At 42.8% G+C, this 25,323-nt stretch overlaps 1 protein-coding gene across 8 annotated transcripts in view; it reads left to right on the forward strand.

Moving 5' to 3' along the window:
- MYOZ1 (myozenin 1) overlaps positions 1-25,323 on the forward strand; it is a 127,243-nt gene that overhangs the window by 86,872 nt on the left and 15,048 nt on the right. For all 8 annotated transcript variants that reach the window (XM_056530683.1, XM_056530682.1, XM_056530680.1 and 5 more), the window contains one exon: positions 23,014-23,281. In XM_056530683.1, the coding sequence (XP_056386658.1) occupies positions 23,014-23,281 (268 nt within the window). The remainder of the gene's footprint in view (positions 1-23,013; positions 23,282-25,323) is intronic.

Here is a 25,323-nt window from a genome sequence, read left to right on the forward strand (position 1 = left end):
TCCCCTGCCCGACACTATACTCCATTGTCATGTGAAGTTCTATCTGGGATCTGCAATTTTTACAACTTAATGTCTTCTGCGAATATTCGGTAGTGTAAACAGTGGAGCAGAATCCCCTTGAAAATAATGGGAGGCTGATGCAAAAAATTTCTGAGTGGAATTCCTGAGCAGAACTCTTCTCAAAAATACGTAATGTGACTGGGCCCCTATGGTTCAGCCTCTACAGGTGATCATGTTACATGACATATGACATATTGTTATGATGGACTTTTATTCACTGTATTTGTATTGCTGCATTGAAGTATTTTAAAAATAGAGGGAGGCGTGTCCTCTGACATGATCTGGATGTGGCTAAATTGTGTATTTAACATGTTCTGGTTGATTGACATGTCATGCTTCAGGAAGGGTTATGATTTCCCCTAAAATGCTGCTTGGATTATCATGCTGGTTTGGATTATGCGAATACCAGTACCTGTATGCTGTTACAACTAGCGCTCCGGCCAGACACGCTTTCCAGTCCCATCCTCCTCTGCCGGCGGTGCCGCGGTTCGCTTCGCAGGACATGCTCACATGCGAAAGCCGTGCCATTACTCACCTCCTGCTTTTCTTTTCTTCTGCCTATCATCCCCAGATCAACAGGCAGGTAGAAAGAGTAAATCAAATCCTGGGAGATTATCTTTATCATTTTGTCTCGGCCCGACAGGACGATTGGGTCGATCTTACCCTGGGTGGAGTTCTCCTACAACCACAATGACTTTGAGTCCACGAAGATTGAGTTCTACGTGCTTCCTCAGTGTACTTCGGAACTTCTTATTGGTCTTCCTTGGCTTCAACGTCACTCCCCACGTCTCGACTGGAAATCTGGTGAGGTCACTCGTTGGGGACCTTTTTGCCAAAACCACTGTCTTGAGTCTGCCCAGCAGAAAACTGTCTCTTCGCCTCCTTCTATGCCGAGGCTTCCTCTTCCTTATCAGGATCATTCAGACGTGTTCTGAGAAAAGCAGGCCGAGTCTCTTACACCACATCGTACTTTTGACTGTCCTTTTGATCTACAGCCTGGGACTACGCCTCCCTGGGGAAGAATTTATCCTTTGTCAGTTCCGGAGACGCAAGCTATGGCTAAATATATCCAAGAGAACCTCCAAAAAGGGTTTCATCCGAAAATCCTCCTCCCCTGCCGAAGCTTGATTCTTCTTTGTTGGGAAGAAGAATGGTCCTCTCAGTCTTTGTATAGATAACAAGGGATTAAACAAAATCACAATCAAGAATCGCTATCCTCTACCTTTGATCTCTGAACTCTTTGATCGTCTACGGGGTGCCAAGATTTTCTCCAAATGGATTTGCGGGGAGCATACAATCTCATTCGAATACGTGAAAGAGACGAATGGAAGATGGCCTTTAATACCCTTGAAGAGTGTGGGGAAAGGCTTCGATGGAATACCGGCTTTCGGGTGGCGCAGGACACAGATAGGAGCATAAGGTAAGATGCAAAGTCCTTTAATACCCTTGATGGACACTATGAGTATCTCGTGATGCCTTTTGGCCTTTGTAACGCTCCTGCTATCTTCCAGGAATTCGTTAATGACATCTTCCGTGATTTACTTTATACATGTGTAGTGGTGTATCTTGATGATATTCTGATTTTCTCGTTCCAATTTGGAGAAGCATAGCTCTCATGTCTGACAGGGTCTTTAGTGCCTCAGGGATAATCGTCTCTATGCCAAGATTTAGAAATGCCTATTCGAGAGATCTGGTTTTCCATTTCTTGGTTACATTGTCTCCAACCAAGATTTGCAGATGGACCCTGAACAGTAGTTTGCAGTTTTGGACTGGCCTCGACCTTCTGGCTTTCGAGCTATACAACGCTTTTTGGGCTTTGCCAATTATTATCGTCAGTTCATTCCACATTTTTCTTCCTTGGTCGCCCGATTGTGGTTCTCACGAAAAAGAACTGTAATCCCAAATCTTGGTCTCCTGAAGCCGAAGAGGCCTTCTCACGTTTAAAATATGCATTTGCCTGGGCTCCTGTCCTCTCAAGATCCTGAGAAACCCTTCTTTTTGGAGGTAGATGCTTCATCCATAGGAGCAGGAGCTGTCTTGACTCAAAAAACCTCCAAGGGCAAAACCGTTACCTGTGGTTTTTTCAGCGCCTGAAGCAAAAGCAATCTAGATGGCCTCTTTTCTCTTCGAGGTTTATCTTCTTTATTCATTTCTGTCCGGCGGATAAGAATGTCCAAGCCGATGCCCTCTCTTGGTCCTCTGATGTGGTTGGGCTGGATTCCACTCCACAGCATATTGTACCATCTGAGCGTTTGATTTCTGCTGCTCCAGTTGACCTGGAGCAGGTTCCACCTGGAAGATCCTTCCTGCCACCTCAACAGAGTATTGAGAGTTTTGAACTGGGGACATTCTTCTTTACTGGCTGGACATTCAGGAGTACGGAAGTCCTTCCACTTAATCTCTCGACATTATTGGTGGCCACACCTAGAATGCAATGTCACAGATTTTGTCCGTTCCTGTGTTATCTGTGCCCATGACAAGACTCCAGGGCAGAGACCTGCAGGACTCTTAAAGCCTTTGCCTATTCCAGAAACTCCCTGGTCTCACATTGCTATGGACTTCATCACCAATCTGCCACCTTCCTGTAACAATACGGTCATCTGGGTGGTTGTTGATCGTTTCTCTAAGATGGCTCATTTCATTCCTTTACCTGGTCTTCCATCTGCTCCTCAGCTGGCGAAACACTTTCTTCAACATATCTTTCGCTTACATGGCCTTCCTACTCACATCGTTTCGGATTGGGGGGTGCAATTTGTTTCCAAGTTCTGGCGGGCCCTCTGTTCATGTCTAAAAATCAAGCTGGACTTTTCTTCTGCTTATCATCCCCAGACCAACACCCAGGTAGAAAGAGCAAATCAAATCCTGGGAGATTATCGTCATTTTGTCTCGGCCCGACAGGACAATTGGGTCAATCTCTTACCCTGGGTAGAGTTCTCCTACAACCACAACGACTCCTCTACCTCCTCCAGCCTCTTCTGGTGTGCCAGCTGTTGATCAACAAGTTCGAGATTTCATGTCCATCTGGCAGGAGACCCGGTGTTCTTTGCTTCATACCTCCTCCTGTATGAAATCTCATGCAGATAAGAAAAGAAGGCCTCCTTTGACTTTCTCTCCTGGCAACAAGGTCTGGCTCTTGTCCAAGTACATCAGGGCTCCCAGCTACAAATTGGTCCCTCGATTCCTGAGACCATTCGAAATTTTGCAAAAAATTTATCCAGTTTCATACAAGCTCCCTCTGCCTTCCCCCCTACGTATTTCAAATGAAATTCACGTTTCCCTTCTTAAGCCAGTTGTTATAAAAAAAAAAATTTGTTTCCACTCCCGTGTCTATATATTACACAAACCCGGGGCCGAAGCCCAGAGCACAAATCCCTATAGGGTAAACCCCCCAAAATAAAATATAACTTTTATTGTATTATTATATAAAATGATGACAAATGATTAAAACTCAAATTTCACAGTTCCAGATAAGTAATGAATTCTGGGATTAACCCAGTAGTTTCCTGTCTTATGGGTCTGCAGTACCCAAACAATTGGAATCTGCGAAATAGATTAAAATCTGAAATTTGCCTCCTCTTTGCCTCCACTCCCGTGTCTGGCTCTTCTGATGTCTTCAAAGTTAAGGATATTCTGTCGACGAAGACTGTAAGAGGGAGACGTTATTTTCTAGTGGACTGGAAGGGGTTTGGTCCAGAGGAAAAATCCTGGGAGCCGGAGGAGAATATCTTGGACCATGACCTGGTCCTTAATTTTCTGCGACCTAAAAAGAGGGGGAGACCAAGGGGGGGGGGGGGCGGGTACTGTTACAACTAGGGCTCCGTCCAGACACACTGGCTGCGAGCACTCTCCTGCACTGTCCTCCTCAGTCTGCGGTGCCGCAGTTTGCTTCATGGGACATGCTCGCATGCGAACCCAGGGGGACGTTACTCACCTCCTGCTTACTCCGCTGTCCCAGGTCGCCAGCGTGTGTGTAGCCGCCCTCTAGGGTGCGTGCCAGCTCTCTGCGATTTAAAGGGCCAGTACGCCCTTAATTGGTTACTGCTGCTCGCTGACACTATAAGTGTCAGCCCTTCGTGTTTCCCCTTGCCGGATCTTTGTGCTCACTAGCCCTAGAGAAAGCATTTCAGTTGTGTGTTGTCTGCAGTGTTTCAGACCTCTTGCTTTGTGACCTGACCTTGCTCCTGTGCCGCCTGCCCTGACCTCTTGCCTATCCAGACTACGAGATTGCTTCATCCTACCTGTGCCACGTAACACCTCGGCAGCCTGTATGGACAAGTCGTATCAGGGGTGCCGCCTGCCGGAGCAAGTCCATCCCGCTTTGCAGCGGTCTCTGGTGAAAACCAGTGGCACCTTAGAGTCTGCTCCCGGGTACGGCCCAGGCCATCATCCACACAGGTTCAGCGGATTCATTGCTCCACTGCTGTTACATATGCAGTTATCACTATTTGAATCAGAGTAAGGTATGAATAAATCAATGCAACAGAATTGTCCTTTTGACTACAGTTTCATGAGTAGTGTCTTTATTATATGCACCGTAAATAAATCTCTTTGCAGGAAGGGGTTAAACAGTATCTGTAAGTTAAATAATGTGTTTAATAATGGGACTTTCAAGGAAAACTGACAGGCTGTTCACTCGCACTAAAACCAATACACTGAGTTATAGTGCAGGTGAAGGTGTGATTGGCAAGACGGTACCGCACAGTCAGAACTCTCAGCTGGAAATATGAATCTGTGATGTGAAGGTCTCTTCACATCACTGCTCCGGAGTAATGTACAGTGCAGGGGAGTAGAGCAGTGCTGTGGGACACCCGCTTCTCCCAATTAAAAAATTACGATCGCAACGACCTGCTATGATCTGTCCCTTAGTGCAGGTGCTACTGCTCCCAACATGGAACACACTCTGTTCCATGCTGGGAGTAGTGGTAGTATTGCAAATAAGGATGACATATAGTTAATATATATATATATATATATATATATATATATTATTAAACACAATATTTATTAAAAAATAACATTATTAAAATACAGTAAATACATTAGTAATTAAAAGTTTCATAAAATGAAAGAAAAAATATTTTTATTTTTAAAAAGACATGGACCCCTTATCCATTTTTAATACTGCTGGGTATATTTCCAGGTCCCTGCCCGCACACATACATTTTTCCCTGTTTACAAAAAAATAAAAAACGCCAATGTTAAAACCCACCAGATTTTTTTTTTGTGTGTGTTTTTTTTCACAATCATAGACCTCCATAGGAGAAAAACTGCAAGATTTCTGTGAAAAAATGGCAAGAAGAAAAACGCCAAGTGAAAATTGCAGTTTGCGATTTCCTATTGATATACAGCTAACATCTGGCCACAACGTTTTTTCATTGAAAACACGCTGTGCCATAGCTTTGGCATTTTTTGCTAAAAAAATTTAAATAAAAGTGGAAACCTAACTTTACTGAGATTGGTGCAGCTGTTTAGGAGATATGACCACGTAACTATATAAATATTTTTAATGTGCAATGGAGATAGGGAGCCAGCTTGCCGAGCTATCCTGCCTTTGTTCCGTATCCTGCGCTCTGCCCGCCCATCTTATGTATATTGATTATTCTTCACTCTCATTTCCTAGTGCAATTTTTATTTTTAATTTTTTTTTAAACTGGTCATTTTGTGCCTCACAAATTATTATTTTGTAAGATTTTTGCACAAAGAGGAAAGGTGAGAAAGCACATTGTAAAGTAAGTTTATGGCAGTTCTTACTCACCCTTGGTATGGTAGGTCTAGTCAAGCTGCCACGTAATATGGCTGTAGTGTCGGCCTGGAGGCCAAGGAAATAGATATGCCTTGTGGCGTGCAGGTCAAGAAGTCTATTTTGACAGAGTAGTAGGTCACAGCTATTATGGTGCCTGACCCAGAGCTCTGCATTAAAGTGGTGTGGAAAAAGGATTTACAGTATTCAAGGCTGCCAAGTGGTGGCTGTATAAGGGTATGCTCACAGGGGCAAAAATCTGACCCAAAAAAGCCTATAAAAAAACACCCCCAAAAAGTGTAAAAAATGTTAATGCTCAAAACAGCATGAAAACCGTGCTGACAAGTTACTTTTTCAGAACAGTTCTGCTTGGAAGCTCATATTGTGTCAGTGGGAGCCTGAAAAAAAACCTTTACTTTTAAAAATGGCTTATAAAAATCATGCTAATTTTTTTACTGTTTTGGAGGTTGTTGTTCCAGTCAGTTTACATGGTGAAGATTAACCATACACTATGTGAGATTTAATTCTAGCATTCCCCCTCCATGCAAGGCCAAGCCTGCTTCCAGCCTCCTTTGTGCTGTCTTCACAACCCCTTGGCGCGAGTTGCACATATTTTCGCAGAAATGGCAATTTGTGAGCAAACATTGCCATTTCTACATAAAAATGTGTGTCTTGAAAACTTGTGCCACTGGCATGGCTTGATAAAAATCCCTCATAGTTTTTATAGCCATGTGAACATACCCTTAGCCATACCCTTCAGGCCTATCCTGCTCACGAAAAGCAAAAAGCCACAGAATGGCATATAGAATACAGGCAGGAAAAATAGGTTTCAAGCTGAGACAACAATAGGATGCATGCATTAATGGCACCAAAGGAGAAGGATATGAGGCCAAGTCTCACCAGCCTGTAAGCAAAAGTTGCATCCTGCATGGGGGAGACATGCAAGAGGAATGAGCTTAGTAAGGGTCAACCTAGCTATTGATAGGACAGAACAGCAGACACAAGAGGATGTCTGAGAAAATGACACTGGCAGTCAGGTTTGGACTGGCCCACTGGGGAATTTGGGAATTTAGTGGTGGACCCGAGACCAAATGGGCCCCAGGTCTGCTCCAGCACCTGGAATCACTCAGCAAATGTAACTGTAAGTGTGTCTTAATGATGCACTTACAGTTAAAGGCAGTATTCAGCATCACTTGGCACCCTTTGTCCACTACTTTTGTGGCTGCAGCCACAATGCCTTATGCATTTTGCCTGCAGTCACAAGATGCTGAGTATCTCTTCCCCTGTGCTCAGGTGCACAAGTTACGTCACTGCATACCTAGGGGGGCAACTACCTAATGCAGGTAAATATTTATAGGGGGATAACCTACCTACTGGGGGAAAATATCTACGGGGGGACCTACCTTCGGGGGGGGGGGGGGACTACTTACTGGGGGCACCTAGCTACTGTGGTAAAAAAAATAAATAGTGAGGGAACCTACCTTCTTGGGGAAACTATCTACTAAAGGGAAGCTACCAACTGGAGGCCCCAAACAGCAGAAATTACATACTGAGGGCAACTACTAAATAGAGGAAAACTACATACTGAGGGAATGTAATTACTGAGGAAACTACATGCAAGGAAGATCTACCTATCTACCTATCCCTAAACCTCCAGAATGCATAATCTACCCAGCTATGGTGTGGGACATGAAAGAGGGGCATTCTGTTTGGGGTCCCTAGAGGTGCAGATTCTACAGAGAATCTTGACTGGTGGTCTGGGCCCGATGGAGAAGAAAAAAGAAAGTGAATGACTCTGACCAGAGAAGACATCACCTAGGAGTCACTCGATGCACCGTAACTTCACTATATTCACATGTACAGTCTGTAGTAGTAATATGATCGGTCACAATGTGGCAGTTTTTATTTAGGCATTATGTAGTGATATTATAGGTGATATATTTTGGTGTATGATGCACTTTGTTCAGTAGCAGCATGGTCAGGGGCATAGATATAGGGGTGCAAAGGTATCAGTCGTGCCGGGGCCCTGGTGTCTAAGGGGGCCCCAAAGGACATTTGCTTCATAAGAGACAGTATTTAAACCCCTTAAGGACTCAGCCCATTTTGGCCTTAACCTCTTAAGGACATAGGACGTTCTCTAACGTCCTCACTACCTGGGCTTAAATGCCCAAGGACGTTAGAGAACGTCCTGTTGTATTTCCGGTCTCTGCCGCTCGCCGGGCAGAGATCGGAACTGGATGCCTGCTGAAATCCTTCAGCAGGCTCCAGGGCAAACGCCGAGGGGGGCCATGTAGGCCCCCCATGTCGGCGATCGCCGCAAATCGCAAGGGAAATCGCCCTTGCGATCTGCGTCGATACCGGGCTGATCGGGTCTCTGGGACCCGACCGCCCGGTAATTTCGCATGATCCCGGCTGTCACAGACAGCCAGGACCATGCTGAAGTATCGGAGCGAGGTGGCAAGCCGGCCACCTCCTCCGATCTCCTGCGATCTGTCGGTTAACTAACCGACCAATCGCAGGAGGGGGGGGGCGGTTACTTCCTCCCGTCCTGCCCGGCCCCTTGAAGTTCGGAGAGGACGGGAGGAAGACCGGAGGACGCGGCGGGGGATGGGGGAGTGCTGGGGACCAGCCCCGGTACTTACCTCGTCCCTGAAGACCCGGATCCCGGCGATGAAGACGGCGGCGGCGGCGGCGACAGGTGAGTTGATCTTCAGCCGCGGTCGGGCCCTTTACAACAATGCACGTCGCCGTAAAGCGACATGCATTGCTGTATTGGGACCCTGTAAACTACAACTCCCAGCATGCCCAGACAGCCCTTGGCATCTGGGCATGCTGGGAGTTGCAGTTTTGCAACATCTGGAGGTCCACAGTTTGGAGACCACTGTGCCCTTCCAGATCTTGCAAAACTACACATCCTCAGCATGCCCTTACTGTCCAGGCATGCTGGGAGTTGTAGTTCTGTAACATCTGGCCCTTCAGATGTTGCAGAACTACAACTCCCAGCATGCCCGGACAGTTTTGGCATACTGGGAGTTGTAGTTTTGCAACATCTCGAAGGGCACAGATTGGGAACCACTGTATTAGTGGTCTGCAAACTGTAGTCCCCCAGATGTTGCAAAACTACAACTCCAAGCATGCTGGGAGTTGTAGTTCGGCAACATCTGGCTCTAAAGATGTTGCCGAACTACTACTCCCAGCATGTGTGAGAATGCTGGGAGTTGTGGTTTTGCAACAACTGGAGGCACACTGGTTGGGAAACATTGTCTGTTTCCTAACTCAGTGTTTCCCAACCGTGTGCCTCCAGCTGTTGCAAAACTATAACTACCAGCATGCACTGATAGACTGTGCATGCTGGGAGTTGTAGTTTTCTAACAGCTGCAGGTCCCCCCCCCCTGTGAATGTACAGGGTACATTCACATGGGCAGGGGGCTTACAGTGAGTATCAGGCTGCAAGTTTGCGATGCAGCAAATTTTGCGCGGCAGCTCAAACTCGCAGCGGGAACTCGCTGTAATCCCCGGCCCCTGTGACTGTACCCTAAAAACACTACACTACACTACCACAAAATAAAATAAAAAGTAAAAAACACTACATATACACATACCCCTACACAGCCCCCCTCCCCTCCCAATAAAAATGAAAAATGTCCGGTACGCCACTGTTTCCAAAATGGAGCCTCCAGCTGTTGCAAAACAACAACTCCCAGTATTGCTGGACAGCCGTTGACTGTCCAAGCATGCTGGGAGTTTTGCAACAGCTGGAGGCACCCTGTTTGGGAATCACTGGCGTAGAATACCCCTATGTCCACCCCTATGCAAGTCCCTAATTCAGGCCTCAAATGCGCATGGCGCTCTCACTTTGGAGCCCTGTCGTATTTCAAGGCAACAGTTTAGGGTCACATATGGGGTATCGCCGTACTCGGGAGAAATTGTGTTACAAATTTTGGGGGGATTTTTCTCCTTTAACCCCTTATGAAAAGGTGAAGTTGGGGTCTACAACAGCGTGTTAGTGTAAAAAAATAAATTTTTTACACTAACACGCTGGTGTTGCCCTTTACTTTTCATTTTGACAAGAGGTAAAAGGGAAAAACGCCCCCCAAAATTTGTAATGCAATTCCTCCCGAGTACGGAGATACCCCATATGTGGGCGCAAACTTCTCTGGGGGCGCACAACAAGGCCCAGAAGGGAGAGTGCACCATGTACATTTGAGGTGATTTGCACAGGGGTGGCTGATTGTTACAGCGGTTTTGACAAACGCAAAAAAAAAAAAAAACACATGTGACCCCATTTCGGAAACTACACCCCTCACGGAATATAATGAGGGGTGAAGTGAGAATTTACACCCCACAGGTGTCTGACAGATCTTTGGAAGAGTGGGCTGTGCAAATTAAAAATTTTATACAGCCCACTGTTCCAAAGTTCTGACAGACACCAGTGGGGGGTAAATGCTCACTGTACACCTTGTTACGTTCCTCAAGGGGTCTAGTTTCCAAAATGGTATGCCATGTGGGGGTTATTTTGCTGTCCTGGCACCATAGGGGCTTCCTAAATGCGACATGCCCCCCGAGCAAAATTTGCTCTCCAAAAGCCAAATATGACTCCTTCTCTTCTGAGCATTGTAGTTCGCCCGTAGTGCACTTCAGGTCCACTTATGGGGTACCTTCATACTCAGAAGAGATGGGGTTACAAATTTTGGGGGGTATTTTCTGCTATTAACCCTTTCAAAAATGTGAAATTTGAGGGGAAACACACATTTTAGTGAAAAAAAATATATATTTTTTTACATATGCAAAAGTCGTGAAACCCCTGTGGGGTATTAAGGCTCACTTTATTCCTTGTTACGTTCCTCAAGGGGTCTAGTTTCCAAAATGGTATGCCATGTGAGGGTTTTTTGCTGTTGTGGCACCATAGGGGCTTCCTAAATGCAACATGCCCCCCGACCAAAATTTGCTCTCCAAAAGCCAAATATGACTCCTTCTCTTCTGAGCATTGTAGTTCGCCCGTAGTGCACTTCAGGTCCACTTATGGGGTACCTCCATACTCAGAAGAGATGGGGTTACAAATTTTGGGGGGTATTTTCTGCTATTAACCCTTGCAAAAATTTGAAATTTGGGGGGAAACACACATTTTAGTGAAAACATTTTTTTTTTTTTTTACATATGCAAAAGTCGTGAAACACCTGTGGGGTATTAAGGTTCACTTTACCCCTTGTTACGTTTCCCAAGGGGTCTAGTTTCCAAAATGGTATGCCATGTGGGGATTTTTTTCTGTTCTGGTACCATAGGGGCTTCCTAAATGCAACATGCCCCCCAAAAACCATTTCAGAAAAACGTACTCTCCAAAATTCCCTTGTCGCTCCTTCGCTTCTGAGCCCTCTACTGCGCCCGCCGAACACTTTACATAGACATATGAGGTAAGTGCTTACTCGAGAGAAATTGGGCTACAAATATAAGTATACATTTTCTCTTTTTACCCCTTGTAAATATTCAAAAATTGGGTCTACAAGAACATGCGAGTGTAAAAAATGAAGATGGTGAATTTTCTCCTTCACTTTGCTGCTATTCCTGTGAAACACCTAAAGGGTTAAAACGCTGACTGAATGTCATTTTGAATACTTTGGGGGGGTGCAGTTTTTATAATGGGGTCATTTGTGGGGTATTTCTAATATGAAGACCCTTCAAATCCACTTCAAACCTGAACTGGTCCCTGAAAAATAGTGAGTTTGAAAATTTTGTGAAAAATTGGAAAATTGCTGCTGAACTTTGAAGCCCTCTGGTATCTTCCAAAAGTAAAAACTCATTAATTTTATGATGCAAACATAAAGTAGACATATTGTATTTGTGAATAAAAAAATTTTTTATTTGGAATATCCATTTTCCTTACAAGCAGAGAGCTTCAAAGTTCGAAAAATGCTAAATTTTCAATTTTTCAGCAAATTTAGAAATTTTTCACTATGAAACGATGCAAGTATCGACAAAATTTTACCAATAACATAAAGTAGAATATGTCACGAAAAAACAATCTTGGAATCAGAATGATAGGTAAAAGCATTCCAGAGTTATTAATGTTTAAAGTGACAGTGGTCAGATGTTCAAAAAACGCTCCGGTCCTAAGGTGTAAAATGGCCTGGTCCTTAAGGGGTTAAGGACTCAATTTAATTTTTACGTTTTCATTTTTTCCTCCTCGCCTTCTAAAAATCATAACTCTTTTATATTTTCATCCACAGACTAGTATTAGGGCTTGTTTTTTGCGCGACCAGTTGTCCTTTGTAATGACATAACTCATTATATCATAAAATGTATGGTGCAACCAAAAAACACTATTTTTGTGGGGAAATTAAAAAGAAAAACGCAATTTTGCTAATTTTGGAAGGTTTCGTTTTCGCGCCGTACAATTTACGGTAAAAACGATGGGTGATCTTTATTCTGAGGGTCAATACGATTAAAATGATACCCATTATTACATACTTTTATATTATTGTTGTGCTTAAAAAAAATCACAAACTTTTTAACCAAATTAGTACGTTTATAATCCCTTCATTTTGATGACCTATAACTTTTTTATTTTTCCGTATAAGCGGCGGTGTGAGGGCTCATTTTTTGCGCCATGATCTGTACTTTTTTTTATACCACATTTGCATATAAAAAACTTTTAATACATTTTTTATAATTTTTTTTAATAAAATATATTAAAAAAGTAGCAATTTTTTACTTATTTTTTTTACGTTCACGCCGTTCACCGTACGGGATCATTAACATTTTATTTTAATAGTTTGGACATTTACGCACGCTGTGATACCAAATATGTCTATTAAATTTATTTTTTACGCTTTTTGGGGGTAAAATAGGAAAAACGGACGTTTTACTTTTTTATTGGGGGAGGGGATTTTTCACTTTTTTTTACTTTTACTTTTACATTTTTTAAAATTTTTTTTACACTTGAATAGTCCCCATAGGGGACTATTCATAGCAATACCATGATTGCTAATACTGATCTGTTCTATGTATAGGACATAGAACAGATCAGTGTTATCGGCTATCTTCTGTTCTGGTCTGCTCGATCACAGACCAGAGCAGAAGACGCCGGGAGCCAGAAGCTGGAAGGTGAGGGGACCTCCGTGTGGCGTTCTGAATGATCGGATCCCCGCAGCAGCGCTGCGGGCGATCCGATCGTTCATTTAAATCGCGCACTGCCGCAGATGCCGGGATCTGTATTGATCCCGGCACCTGAGGGGTTAATGGCGGACGCCTGCGAGATCGCGGGCGTCGGCCATTGCCGGCGGGTCCCTGGCTGCGATCAGCAGCCGGGATCAGCCGCGCATGACACGGGCATCGCTCCGATGCCCGCGGTTATGCACAGGACGTAAATGTACGTCCTGGTGCGTTAAGTACCACCGGGCCAGGACGTACATTTACGTCCTGCATCCTTAAGGGGATAATTAGCACATTGGGTCCAGTTGCAAATTTTGCATTTGTGCCCAGAAGCTGCAAGTTACGCCTCTAAGCATGGTGGTAATATTTCACCATTGTATGGTGGTGTTATATGCTCCTGGTGTATAGGAAATGTTATATGCTAACTTTATATGTATATAAATCTATTTTTCTGTGTGATGGGGGGTTTGGGGCTATTTCTTTTTTCTTTAACATTCCAGTAATGCCCCTGATGCAAATAGCTCAAAAAGGATAGGTTGGCTGTGTAGTCTCACACTAGGAATTAATCGTTGGTAGAGGGGTCGTGTTTATTAGGGGCCCTGATATGTAAACAGATCCATACCCCAGACAGCCTTAATCTGGCCCTGAGAAGAATCTAAAGCAATGTAAGCCTAAATGGGTAGGGCACAGGGAAAAATTTTGTGTGGTTCCATTTAAAGTACATTTGGTTTTGCCCATAGCAACCAAATTGAAGCTTTTCTTATAATGCTTTGTATATCATGTACAAGTGAATAGATGATTATATCACTTGTTTTGTCCCAGCAATTTGCTGCAGAAAAGTCCCATGTGCAACCCTCCTCTCATGGAGAAAGAGGCGGACCTAAACCAGTTCTTGTCAGTTCAGGGCCCATTTTTTGACAGAAGCACACATACTTTAGCTAGTTCCAGTCAGTGCCACATTTACTCGAAGTTGCTGTCCTGAAGTTTAGGTACAGTCCCGCTGCAAGGATTTATTTTCTTCATTGCTGAAAGGTACTCCGGTGGAAAACTTTTTTTTTTTTTTTATCAACTGCCAGAAAATTATACAGATTTGTAAATTACTTCTATAAAAAATTCTTAATCCTTCCAGTACTTATAAGCAGCTGTATAATACAATGGAAATTCTTTTCTTTTTGGATTTCTTTTCTGTCACGACCACAGTGCTCTCTGCTGACACCTCTATCCATTTTAGGAACTGTCCAGAGCAGCATAGGCTTACTATGTGGATTTTCTCCTGCTCTGTAAAGTTCCTGACATGGACAGAGGTGTCAGCAGAGAGCACTGTGGTTGTGACAGAAAAGAAATCAAAAAGAAAATAATTTCCTCTGTAGTAAGATTTTTTTATAGAAGTAATTTACAAATCTGTTTAACTTTCTGGCACCAGTTGATTTAAAGAAAAAAAATAAAAAGTTTTCCACCGGAGTACCCCTTTAAACCTCAAAAATATTACCAGAAAGGGTAGTGCTGAACAAAGACTTTTCTGAATTTCACTGGTTTTTCTTGGAACTCTGGTCAGATTAGTGCCAACCTGTTTACCAAGTCAGGGATGACTTTCCTGCATATGCTTCTCAAAATGTGATGTCACAGATTACCACCAAAACAGTGAGTAATGTGGAGTCCTATATTGCAATTACGCCATGCTTTACTACCCCTGAAGATTCTTGTCCAGTTTCAGTAATTCAGACTACAAGCTTGTGTATCAGAGAACTTTAAGATCAACATATACCTGCATTAGACATATCCACGTACCAATGCCAAAGCACCTCAAGATTTTTAACATTAAACTAGGCTGCTAGACTTATTTTGAGGGACAGTGACTAAATCCTTATTCTTATCCTAAGCTGTACTATCAAAAGCTGTATTTCAAGAGACTTGAAAGCTTTAAAGGTCTCATTCCTGGTTTTGTGAGCGGGAATGGCTTTATTCAGAAAAAAAGGTTGTGGTTCACAGAGGTTGTGGTTCACCACTCAGCTGTATAACACTCACCTTAGGCACAGGTAGCCACATCATAACCCACTACATCAGGCCTTTCCAAACCCACTACATCAGGCAATGCACTTATGTGATGCCAGATCCGCTTGAGCAGCAGTGGCCGCCAACACTGATGAGCAATGCCCCTGACGTCACACCATGGGGTGGTAGAGCACCACTGATTAGTGCAGCACAGAGGAACTCGCACGTGAGAAATGCACAGTAGGGGATCAGAGGGAGGGGGAGGAATGATGTGGCACAGGGGGGATCAGAGGGGGAGGGGGACTGAAATGGCACAGGGGTAATCAGGGGGGATGAAAGATGGGTCACAGGGGGGATTAGAGGGGGGGAAATGGCACAGGGGGAATTCAAGGGTGATGAAATGGCACAGGGGATGATAAAGGGTGAGTTGAAATGGCGCAAGGGTGATAAAGGGGGTATGCAATGGCACGGAAGGATTAGAGTGGAGAATTGAAATAGCACAAGGCGATAAAGGGAGAGATGAAATGGTACAGGTGGAGATCAAGAGGGGACATGAAATGGCACGGGGAGAATCAAAGGAGGAAGAAATAGCACCGGGGGTGATAAAGAGGAGGAATTGAAATAGCATAGAGGGAATAAAAGGGGGAATGAAATTGCACAGGAGGATTGGGGGGGGGGCAATGAGGTGGCACAGGGGGTGATAAAGGGGGGAGGATGAAATGGCACAGGTGGGGATCAAGAGGGGTGATGAAATGGCACAGGGGAAGATGAAGGATGAGAATGTGGCATAGGGGGTGATAAAGGGGTAATGATGTGGCACAGGGGTTGGTCAACAGGGGAGATGAAATGGCATGGGGAGAATCAACTTGGGGGACAGAGAGGGCAAAAGTGGGGATTAAGAGAAGAATGAAATGGCGATCATAAGGGAGATCATAAGGGGGAAATTATGTAGTACGTGGGGTTAAAGGGGGGAGGAATGAAGTGACATTGGAGGAATCCAGAGGGAGAATGAAGTAGGACAAGGGTGTAGAAAGGGGCGATGAAATTGCACATGGATGTGATGAAGGGGGGAATAAAATTGCACAAGGGAGTAGCAGGCACATTTGTAATGCTGATATGAGATACTGGTATCGCATTGTGTGTCGTAGAATTGTGACACCAAACTATGCATGTCACCAACATAAAGTTTGGAAAGCTCTGCACTACATAATCGCTAGTGCACACCACACTATTATATAAACCTTTCAGTGGTTGCCAATATTTGGTGAGTCTGAGATGAATCTAAGTAAGTCAGAGGATAGTGATAGTACTCACAGATCATATTAGGCAATGGCATTTTGCTTTGATAAGTATTGAAGCATGTGTTTTGCTCAGTGACTAAGTTTTGGTTCATGACCACAAGGTTCTACTTGAGAGTTGTCTAACTTTGCTGGCATCTGTTGCTGAGAGACAGTAACATTTAGAAGTGCCTTAGCAATGCTTTCATGGACAGTTCAACAGCATGGTGGAAATAGAAACACATATGGCATCCTCAATCATCCCTAGCAAAAGAACAGTCAAACAAAATCACAGTATGGACAGTATGGAGTATAAAGAACATTCACTTCAGAAAATCATTTTAGCAAATGCTTGTATTTTTCATGAAGTAACAGGGTTATGAGAAAAAGAAGTATTTTTTTAAAGCATGCAAACCAGGAGCGCTAAGAGACCCTCTTTAAAGACCATCTCAAATTGCTGGTAGGATCTGCAGACACCATTGGATAGCTGTTACGATTCAAAAGCAAACTGTAACTTTCCTGGAACTTTTGGGTTGGGGGATTGCCAAACTTTTTAAATTGCCTTTATATTTCTCAGCCAAATGACAAGGAGGCAGGACTGAGGTAATCAAGTGCCACAGCCTGGTACACCTGGGTGAAGGTAAACCAAGAGACATGGTAGGCTATGGCATTTGAGCTGCTCAGTCTGCCTCCTTGACACTTGGCTGAGATATAAAAAGGTGATTTTATAAGTTTGCCAACCCCCATCAGCTCCAGCTACAGTTTACTTTTATTTCCTAACTATGAAACAGCGTCTGCAGCTCTTAGCAGCAAATACATCTGATAGGTTCACTTTAACCTAATGGAGATATTCATAAAATATACCATTCTTAATAACTAACAGTTTTTCAAACAGCATAACTTGTTTTAAGAAACAGAACAGTTGATAAGAGTAAGGAAAAATTAATTTAGAGATTCAGGTTTGGCTGCCTACTAATAATATATGGAGTTGTTAGAAATTAGGAGGGAAATGTATTATTTTGTCTTATAGTAGGATTTTCTTTGTTGAGAACAAAAGAGATTTAGGGCACGTTCAGACAAGCGGATCCACAGTGTATTCTATGCTGCAGATCCGCCGCTGAAGGACCCCTACAGGGTGCCTTTAGATGTGCCTGCTCGGAGCGGCAATACGCCGCTACGAGCAGATGCACTGCTGCAATGAGCGAGTTACCGCGCATGCGCGGTGTACTCGCACACATCGTGGCCGCTCCGCCTGTTCCCTGAGCTAGGTCAAGAGCAGCCGCGATATGCGAGCACACTTGTAAAGGCACCTGTAAAGGCAGCATACAGCAGTAGTGTTGAGCAGCATAGGCCATATTCGAATTCGCGATATTTTGCGAATATATGGACGCATATTCGTCATATATTCGCTAAATTCGCAATATTCGCGTCTTATTTTCGCATATGCGAAGATTAGCATATGTGAAAATTAGCATATGCGAAAATTAGCATATACAAACATTTGCATATGCGGAAATTCGTATATGCAAATGCGAAAATTCGTACGCCAGTCTCACACAGTAGTATTAGAGCCTTCTTTACACCACACAAGCTGGAAGCAGAGAGGGATGATCACTGTGATGAGTACTGTGAAAGAAAAAAAAGAAAAGAAAAAAAAAAGAATATTCGTAATTTCGAATATATAGTGCTATATTCGCGAATATTCAATATTCGCGAATAAATATGCGATATTCACATTGCGAATATTCGCAAGCGACACTATACAGCAGTCCTTCAGAGGTGGATCCGCAGCATAATGCGCGCTGGGGATCCGCTCGTGTGAATGTACCCTTTGACAGCACCACCATTCATGGTGATCAGATTCCACCTAATACATTCAAAGTATGAAAAGATAAAGGCTGCAGCAAACAAAACTGCAACTCTCCACAAGGCTCTTCTATGAGTAACCCACTTGTGCAGAATTGAAATGTCACACATTTGATTGGTGCAAATTAAGAAAGTGAAGTCTTAAATTGACATTGTGCTGCAGCCTTTATCTTTTCATGCTGAAGATTCTCTTTGTTGCCTATAGCATTGAATTAGAGCTTAGCTTTCAGTTAACCAGAGCAATATGAGATATGAAAGTTAAGCTCTGATTGGTTGCTATGACTTAAAGAAGAAGTCCAGTGATAACAAATGTATCCCCTATCTGCAGGACCTATAGGACCCCCCCCCCCCCCACAATCTCCACTACAGGGCCTCAACTCGGCCCCTGCTCAGCACTGCTAAAGCACATTTCGTACCCAGCCAGTAAGCCGTACAAACACGCCCCCTCCATTCATCTTTATGAGAAAGGTGGAGACACAGCTTTCCCGTGTCTTCGTCTCTCCCATTGAGATGAATGGAGGGGGCATGTTTGTACCAGCTGACCTGCTGTGCGAAATGTCACACACAGAACTTCATCCGGCCGATTCTGGGCCCCGTACGGAAGATCACAGGGAGCCCTGCGGTCAGACTCCTCGCGATCAGACTTTTATCCCCTATCCTTGGGATAGGGGATACATTTTTTTTATCACTGGACTTCTTCTTTAAGACCCATTAACACTACAGAATTTCTGAGTGGAGAAAACAGTTTGATAAATGTTCCCCTAGTTTCTTCTCTATAACTGTCTGTTTAGGTCTTATGCACATGGCCATATTATGGCTTTGGTTTTATGGAGTCAAAATAGAGCACCCATAGACAGGCATAGGGCATTTAGTGTACATCTATATGCATCTGATCTCATATGGCAAGAAAACACTGTATGGTCCATTATGCTGTACATTAGAGCATTGCTTCTTTGGGAGACTTTTCCCCTCATAAAGCACCTGCCAGAGCATGGTACAGTAGCACACAGCATTCAGGCTAATGCCAAATGTAATAAGTATTCAGAGTATTAGCGGGTTAGCACATTTATTCTAAACAGAATGTTAACAGCATTGCTGGTGCTATGTGCAGGTTATTTTCCCAGTAAACCTTTCCTTATCTCTCATGGGTAGGGTCTGTACTGCTGTTTAAGCCGTAGAGCTTACAGGGTTATATAATCCCACTGAGTCTCCTGGTTTTTACTTCTTACATTTCTGTCTATATTTAGCCCTTGGAACAGCTGTTGTAGGAGCTGGTTTACAGATTTTCTCAGCAGAGCATGCACTTACACTGTCTGTGACAAAATGCTGGTTTATAGGTCACTCACACATAAAACCGTACCCCCCAAGTGTCCCTCTTTTGAAAGGGCAATCTCTACTTTTGACCCAGGTCCTTCTGTCTCTCTTTGCTCTTCATCCTCTTTCTGACATATGTCATATACTTATGTCACTGTTGGGAAGTACTTCCTTCTAACCTGCCATACATTACAGGTGCTGAGGTTATGCCATCTGACAGCTGTATAACTCCCATCATAGCCATTTACCCCCCCCCCCCCATGGATGCCAAAGCCAAAATCACCTGCTGATCCCCCATTAGCCTTCCTGCAATGTGATCATGCCAATTGGTTGTCATGGCTGTGAATCCACTGTGTTCATGTGGTGTAGTGTAAAAATACACCAAGGAGTGGAGTCTGAGAAGCCCCCAGTTCTTTATCCTGAACCCCCACGAGAAGGTAGGGACTCCTGCAGTAGGTAACTCCCAGGTTGTTCTGCTCAATGTGATCACTGTTGGCAGGTGCTGACAAGGATAGAGCATGATACCAGAAAATGTAGCAGAGAAGTAGTCATCAAACAGAAATTCAGGTTTGCAGAGTTAATGCAGATATGGGAGACATACAACAGGTCACAATAGGCAAAGCACAGTGAAGATTCGATCATAGACACAGGTCAGGGCAGGCAGCGGGCTGGAGAACAGCAAGCTGGGTCATAAAAGGAACAGACACAAAGCACATCTTTGATGATCACTATAATAACCAAATCTTATTGCTCAGGGACAGATGGCAGAAAAGAATCCCTTTTGGCTAAGTTTCCACTTGTTTTTTTTTCTCGGGCAGTTTTTGGAATACTGCCACTGCAGTTTTTGAGCCAAAGCCAGAATTGTATTCAAAAGGAATAGGACATATAAAGGAAGGACTTACACTTCTTCTTCCTGCTGGATTCCCTTCTGACTTTGGCTCAAAAACTGCAGTGGCAGATATCCAAAAACTGGCAGAAAAAAAACCAAGTGGAAACTTAGCCTTATAGAGGTGCAGCAGAGTGGGGATTGGTGGGGCAATGTGTTGTGCACTGCATGTTGGTCCTTTAGATCTAAAAGATCTAGAACCTAGCAGCTTAGCAGCAGCAATGGAGAGCCCGCAGAGCAGAGAGGCTAGCTGCTATGTGGAATCATGGGACAGTGAGTAAACTATGTGGCAGACAGAAACCAGAACTCTTTGTTTTTGAGGCTTAGGCTGGTGACTAATAGCAATTCATATATAGTTTTTATGATACATTGATTTTTTTTTTCATCTTATCATAATTTCTTTTAAGTCATAATTTATTTTAAGTTCTACAAAGGGGATCTTACCATATAATGCACTGCAATACTTGTGCCTGATGATCTAATAGGAGTACTAGGATGGCAAATCTGGAAGTCTTCTTCAAGTTCCAGGTGCCATGACAACTTAATGGTACCGCTGATTTCATTGAGGGCCAATTGGGTGGCAGTTGGAACCTCCCATTGCTTAGGTACCAGGTCTAAAGTGGTTAAACATGTGGCATCTACTGCATATGGTGATCTCAGCTACATAGCCCTCTTCCTACAAACCTACCCGAATTCTGCTGTACATATAGAGCGAAAGTCAAAAATGAGCAATAAAGGGAATCTTTCAGAACTTTTTAGCCAACCGAACTCCTTACATTGCTATATAGGTTATAAGAAGATGGTCGGAGTGAATAAAACGTCACTTTTAATAGATAGTTTTAAAAAGTATAATCATATATGTGCATGTATAATGAAGAGAGACTGACGAACAGGAGTTATTGTTTAGATTTATATTTTGAAGGGACATCATCAATCTCTCTTCATTATACATGCACATATATGATTATACTTTTTAAAACTATGTATTAAAAGTGACGTTTTATTCACTCCCCCCATCTTCTTATAATTTAGTGACTGGGAGCCTTGTATTCATATGTGGTGGGTAGATACCTGTTTTTCTTCTACAATTGTCCTCAGTGCTATATAGGTCACAGGAAAGAAATCTATGTTGCAGGTAATCATAACAGAGAGCATTACAATTATAAATGACATTTACTTTAATTCTTCTTCTTTCCATACTTGCAAGTGTCCATAGGGCCTTGTTTTCACTCACTATCTCTCTCTTTCATCATACAATATCTATGATATAGAAGAACACAAATGAATTACAGTCAAAAGCAGAAACAGGAGGTCCAGGATATTTAAAAACTGCAGTTTTATCGTATCCACTATAAAGTGCAAGCGTAACATTTTGACAGTGTGGCCTGTCAAGCATTCAAGTGGGTCTCTTCCAGAGTGGATGGTGTCTGGTGCGGGCTTTCTCTTCTTCTTTGATATAGGAGAACACTAAACTTGAACCAGACATTTTCCAAATAAATAAACAAACATTAATCTAAGTGATACATAAGTGTTCCTCTGACTAACCAAAAAGTTAGAAGGTATGGGAAAGCAATAATCTAACAACATTGTACTGCATTTTCTAAACCCTATTAGATTATTGGTGCATACATACAATACAGCAAAGATGGGTATATGCAGGCTGATACTAATATGTAGCGGTAGCTCACTAGTGCTAAGCTATACTGTATATGCATGCATGAAATATTTAGAATCTTTGGAAACTCCTGTTATGTTACTATTATTCCCCATCAGGAGAACATTTTCCCCTGGAGTGCAGTATGTGACACAGATTTGGTCTCTCTTTGCATCCCTATTCATTTGAACGGGACTTAGTTTTAGTTCCACACACAACCACATGGGCATGAATAGTCAGTTACTGCAGCATAGATGCAGCGACATGTTAACAGATGACACTGCTCTGTCATTCTGCTGATCAGTGGAGATTCTAGACACCCAGTTCTAAATCCTTTTTATTATAAAATGCTAAACCAATACTATTTTATAGTAAGCGTTATAATGTCATTTAACATGTGTTCAAAAGAATTGATAAAAGCAGAAATCGATTTAAACATGCATTCACATTACGATTTTTGCCTTTAAGGCACAAATACCTTGTAAGAACCCCAAAATGGGGTGCCAACATATTCTTGCTCAGAGAGGCACGAGCACTATCCATTGCAATGACCGAACGTAGTCAACTAGTGACTATGTAGGGGTCATTTTCCAAATGTATCCAACTTTTTGCTCAGACTGAAAACCACGATGTAAACCATGTTTTTCAGTCTGAGCCAAAAATTTTATATGCCAGGAAAGTGACTCCAATGTGGTCACTAGTCACTGGTTGTCTTCCCATTCTTAAACAGGGACTGATGGGAGTAATGATAATATCAGTATTGCTCCACAGACTGCTGTCACTATACAAAACTGGTGGTGAGCTGCTAATAGCTATAAATAAAGTTAACGCTATCCATGGGTGGTCATGGAATACAAACATTTTTGTAGGAAACATTATAGATGTTTTTTTTTTTAAATGTCTTCAATGATTAAAACAATTACTTAATACCGGTATGTTAATGTGATATGTTGACACTCAATTTATTTAACATCACTACAAATACTGGTGTAAAAATAGATTCATGACTGATAGGTGTTAAGCAGGGTTTAAAGAGTGAACAGTCAATAGTTTTTTTTTTTTTTGCCTTGTGTAGGACCACTTCCAGAAATTTATACCATCTGTTGGAGGACAATTAGGTGTCAGCGGACAAGCGGGTGTTGGAGGAGGTGGTTATGGATTAATACAAGGTAGTGGACGATTTGTGTCCAGCCTGTCTGGAGGACAACATGGGCATGGAGGTCAACACCCACCTGTTCCTCCACCAAAGCCAGGAAGCAAAGGCGCTGCTGGAGGTCAGCCAGGCAGCGGTGGCAGTGGAGGACAAGGAGGCAGCGGAGGTGTAGATGGTGCAGGAGGACAAGGTAATTGTAAAAATGTTTCCAAAGTAAAGGTTTGCGATGGGTTATTGAAACTATTTCTATCACCTACAAATGTTCCTTTACAGCTTTCAGCTTTCTTTCCTACAAATGAAATAGTTGAAAAACTGAACTTTATAATCACAAGTCTCCAAAAAGCAATAAAAACAATTCAAATCATACACATATCATAGAGGTGACAGGGTCCCTATTACTATGCCAACTTACACCAAAGGTATTACTAAATTGTTGTAGTAAAGATAACAATGAATATCAGAAACTGTACATAGTATTGAGCTTATAATAAGAGTCTGACAGGTAGAAAATGCATTTACATAAAAAAAAAACATACAGGAAAAAAAGCAGGGGCCCCCAAATCAAACTCTGATACATGTTTCACCTGCCCTGTTTCCTCGAGAGGTACTGACATATATGTATATATAGCCTATAGAAATCCAGTGTATAAGAAAAATTGGCAGAAGATGAGAATTTCTATAACTCCCACTCTGTCATATAATTTCTCTACATTTAATATTCTGAAAGTATAAGTGTTTAGTAGAAGAGTTTAGTTTACCTATGCATAAAATAAGGCCAGGATCAAAATGTTCAGCATAATGTTCCACTTTGGCAACCATGACAACACAAAGTACATATATAATCACACTACATAAAAAGGGACTTTATAAATACATTGTATGCATTACCTTGTATAGATCCTGTGTTATGGCCTACATTAAACTACAGAGTTGCATTCATAGTTCTGTGGGCATTGATATATCTTGTCACTGAAAGACCCGGTGAAACTTGGGATTATTACATTAGAAAAAATACATTGTATTCATAAAGTTATGCAACTTTTTATGTAGATTTTACCTATATATTAAATTTGTTGATGGAATATTGTATCTTAAGTAGTGGGTACTTAAATAAGTGAGATACTGAGGCAACACGAGGGTTCAGAACACTTTGATATTGCTGAGATTTAGAAGTAAACATTTCTAGAACATAAAAGCTGATCAGGGGGGTCTGACTGCTGGGACCCCCACCGATCCCAAGGATGTGGTCATAATCATTCTTTATGGAGCTGCAAAAGCTTTCCAAGTTTAGTGTTCGTAGAGACACATCAAAAGTTCTGATCAATCAGTGTCCAAGTGTTCAGAACCCAACCAATCACTAGAACAAGCGTTAAATGCGTGACTGCACACTCTCTTCCCTTTATCTCTGTACACACAACCTAGATTGTCCAATAGACTTACAATAGAGTCTGCTTAGTGGCCGCTTCTCCTGGCTCAATCTAGCAATCACTCAGGCCCCTGACCAATCAAAACTTTTGACATGTTTCAACATATAAAAAAAAAAATTAAAATGACATTGCCTATCTAAATTTAAACTACTACTTGCTAGGTAATAGAATGTATCTGTTAGAAAAATATAACCCTACTAGCTGAGTTGCCCGGTTTTTCCTTCCTAATCATTGTTGGGGAGAAAAATCAATAAAGGAGGAAGCTTTTGACTTCATATCCCATCCTCATATATTGTTGTCATATGCCAACCCCATATCCCGTCCTCATATCTCAACCTCATATCCTTTCCTTATATCCCATCCTCATATCTCGATCTCATATCCCAACCTCCTATCCCGACCTCATATCCCGTCCTCATATCCCGACCTCCTATCCCATCCTCCTATCTCGACCTCATATCCTGTCCTCATATCCCGTCCTCATATCCCATCCTCATATCCCGACCTCATATCCTGTCCTCATATCCTGTCCTCATATCCTGTCCTCATAGCCCGACCCCATATCCCGTCCCCATATCCTGTTCCCATATCCTGACCTCATATTCTGTGCTCATATCTCTACCTCATATCCAGTCCTCATATCTCGTCCTCCTATCTGGACCTCATATCCTGTCCTTGCATCCCGACCTCATATCCTGTCCTCATACCCCATCCTCATATCCCGTCCTCATATCCCGACCTCATATCCCGATCTCATATCCTGTCCTCATATCCCAACCTCATATCCCGTCCTCACATGCTGTCC

The sequence above is a fragment of the Hyla sarda genome, chromosome 7 (genome assembly GCF_029499605.1).
Source record: "Hyla sarda isolate aHylSar1 chromosome 7, aHylSar1.hap1, whole genome shotgun sequence".
In the NCBI taxonomy this organism is placed as follows: Eukaryota; Metazoa; Chordata; class Amphibia; order Anura; family Hylidae; genus Hyla; species Hyla sarda.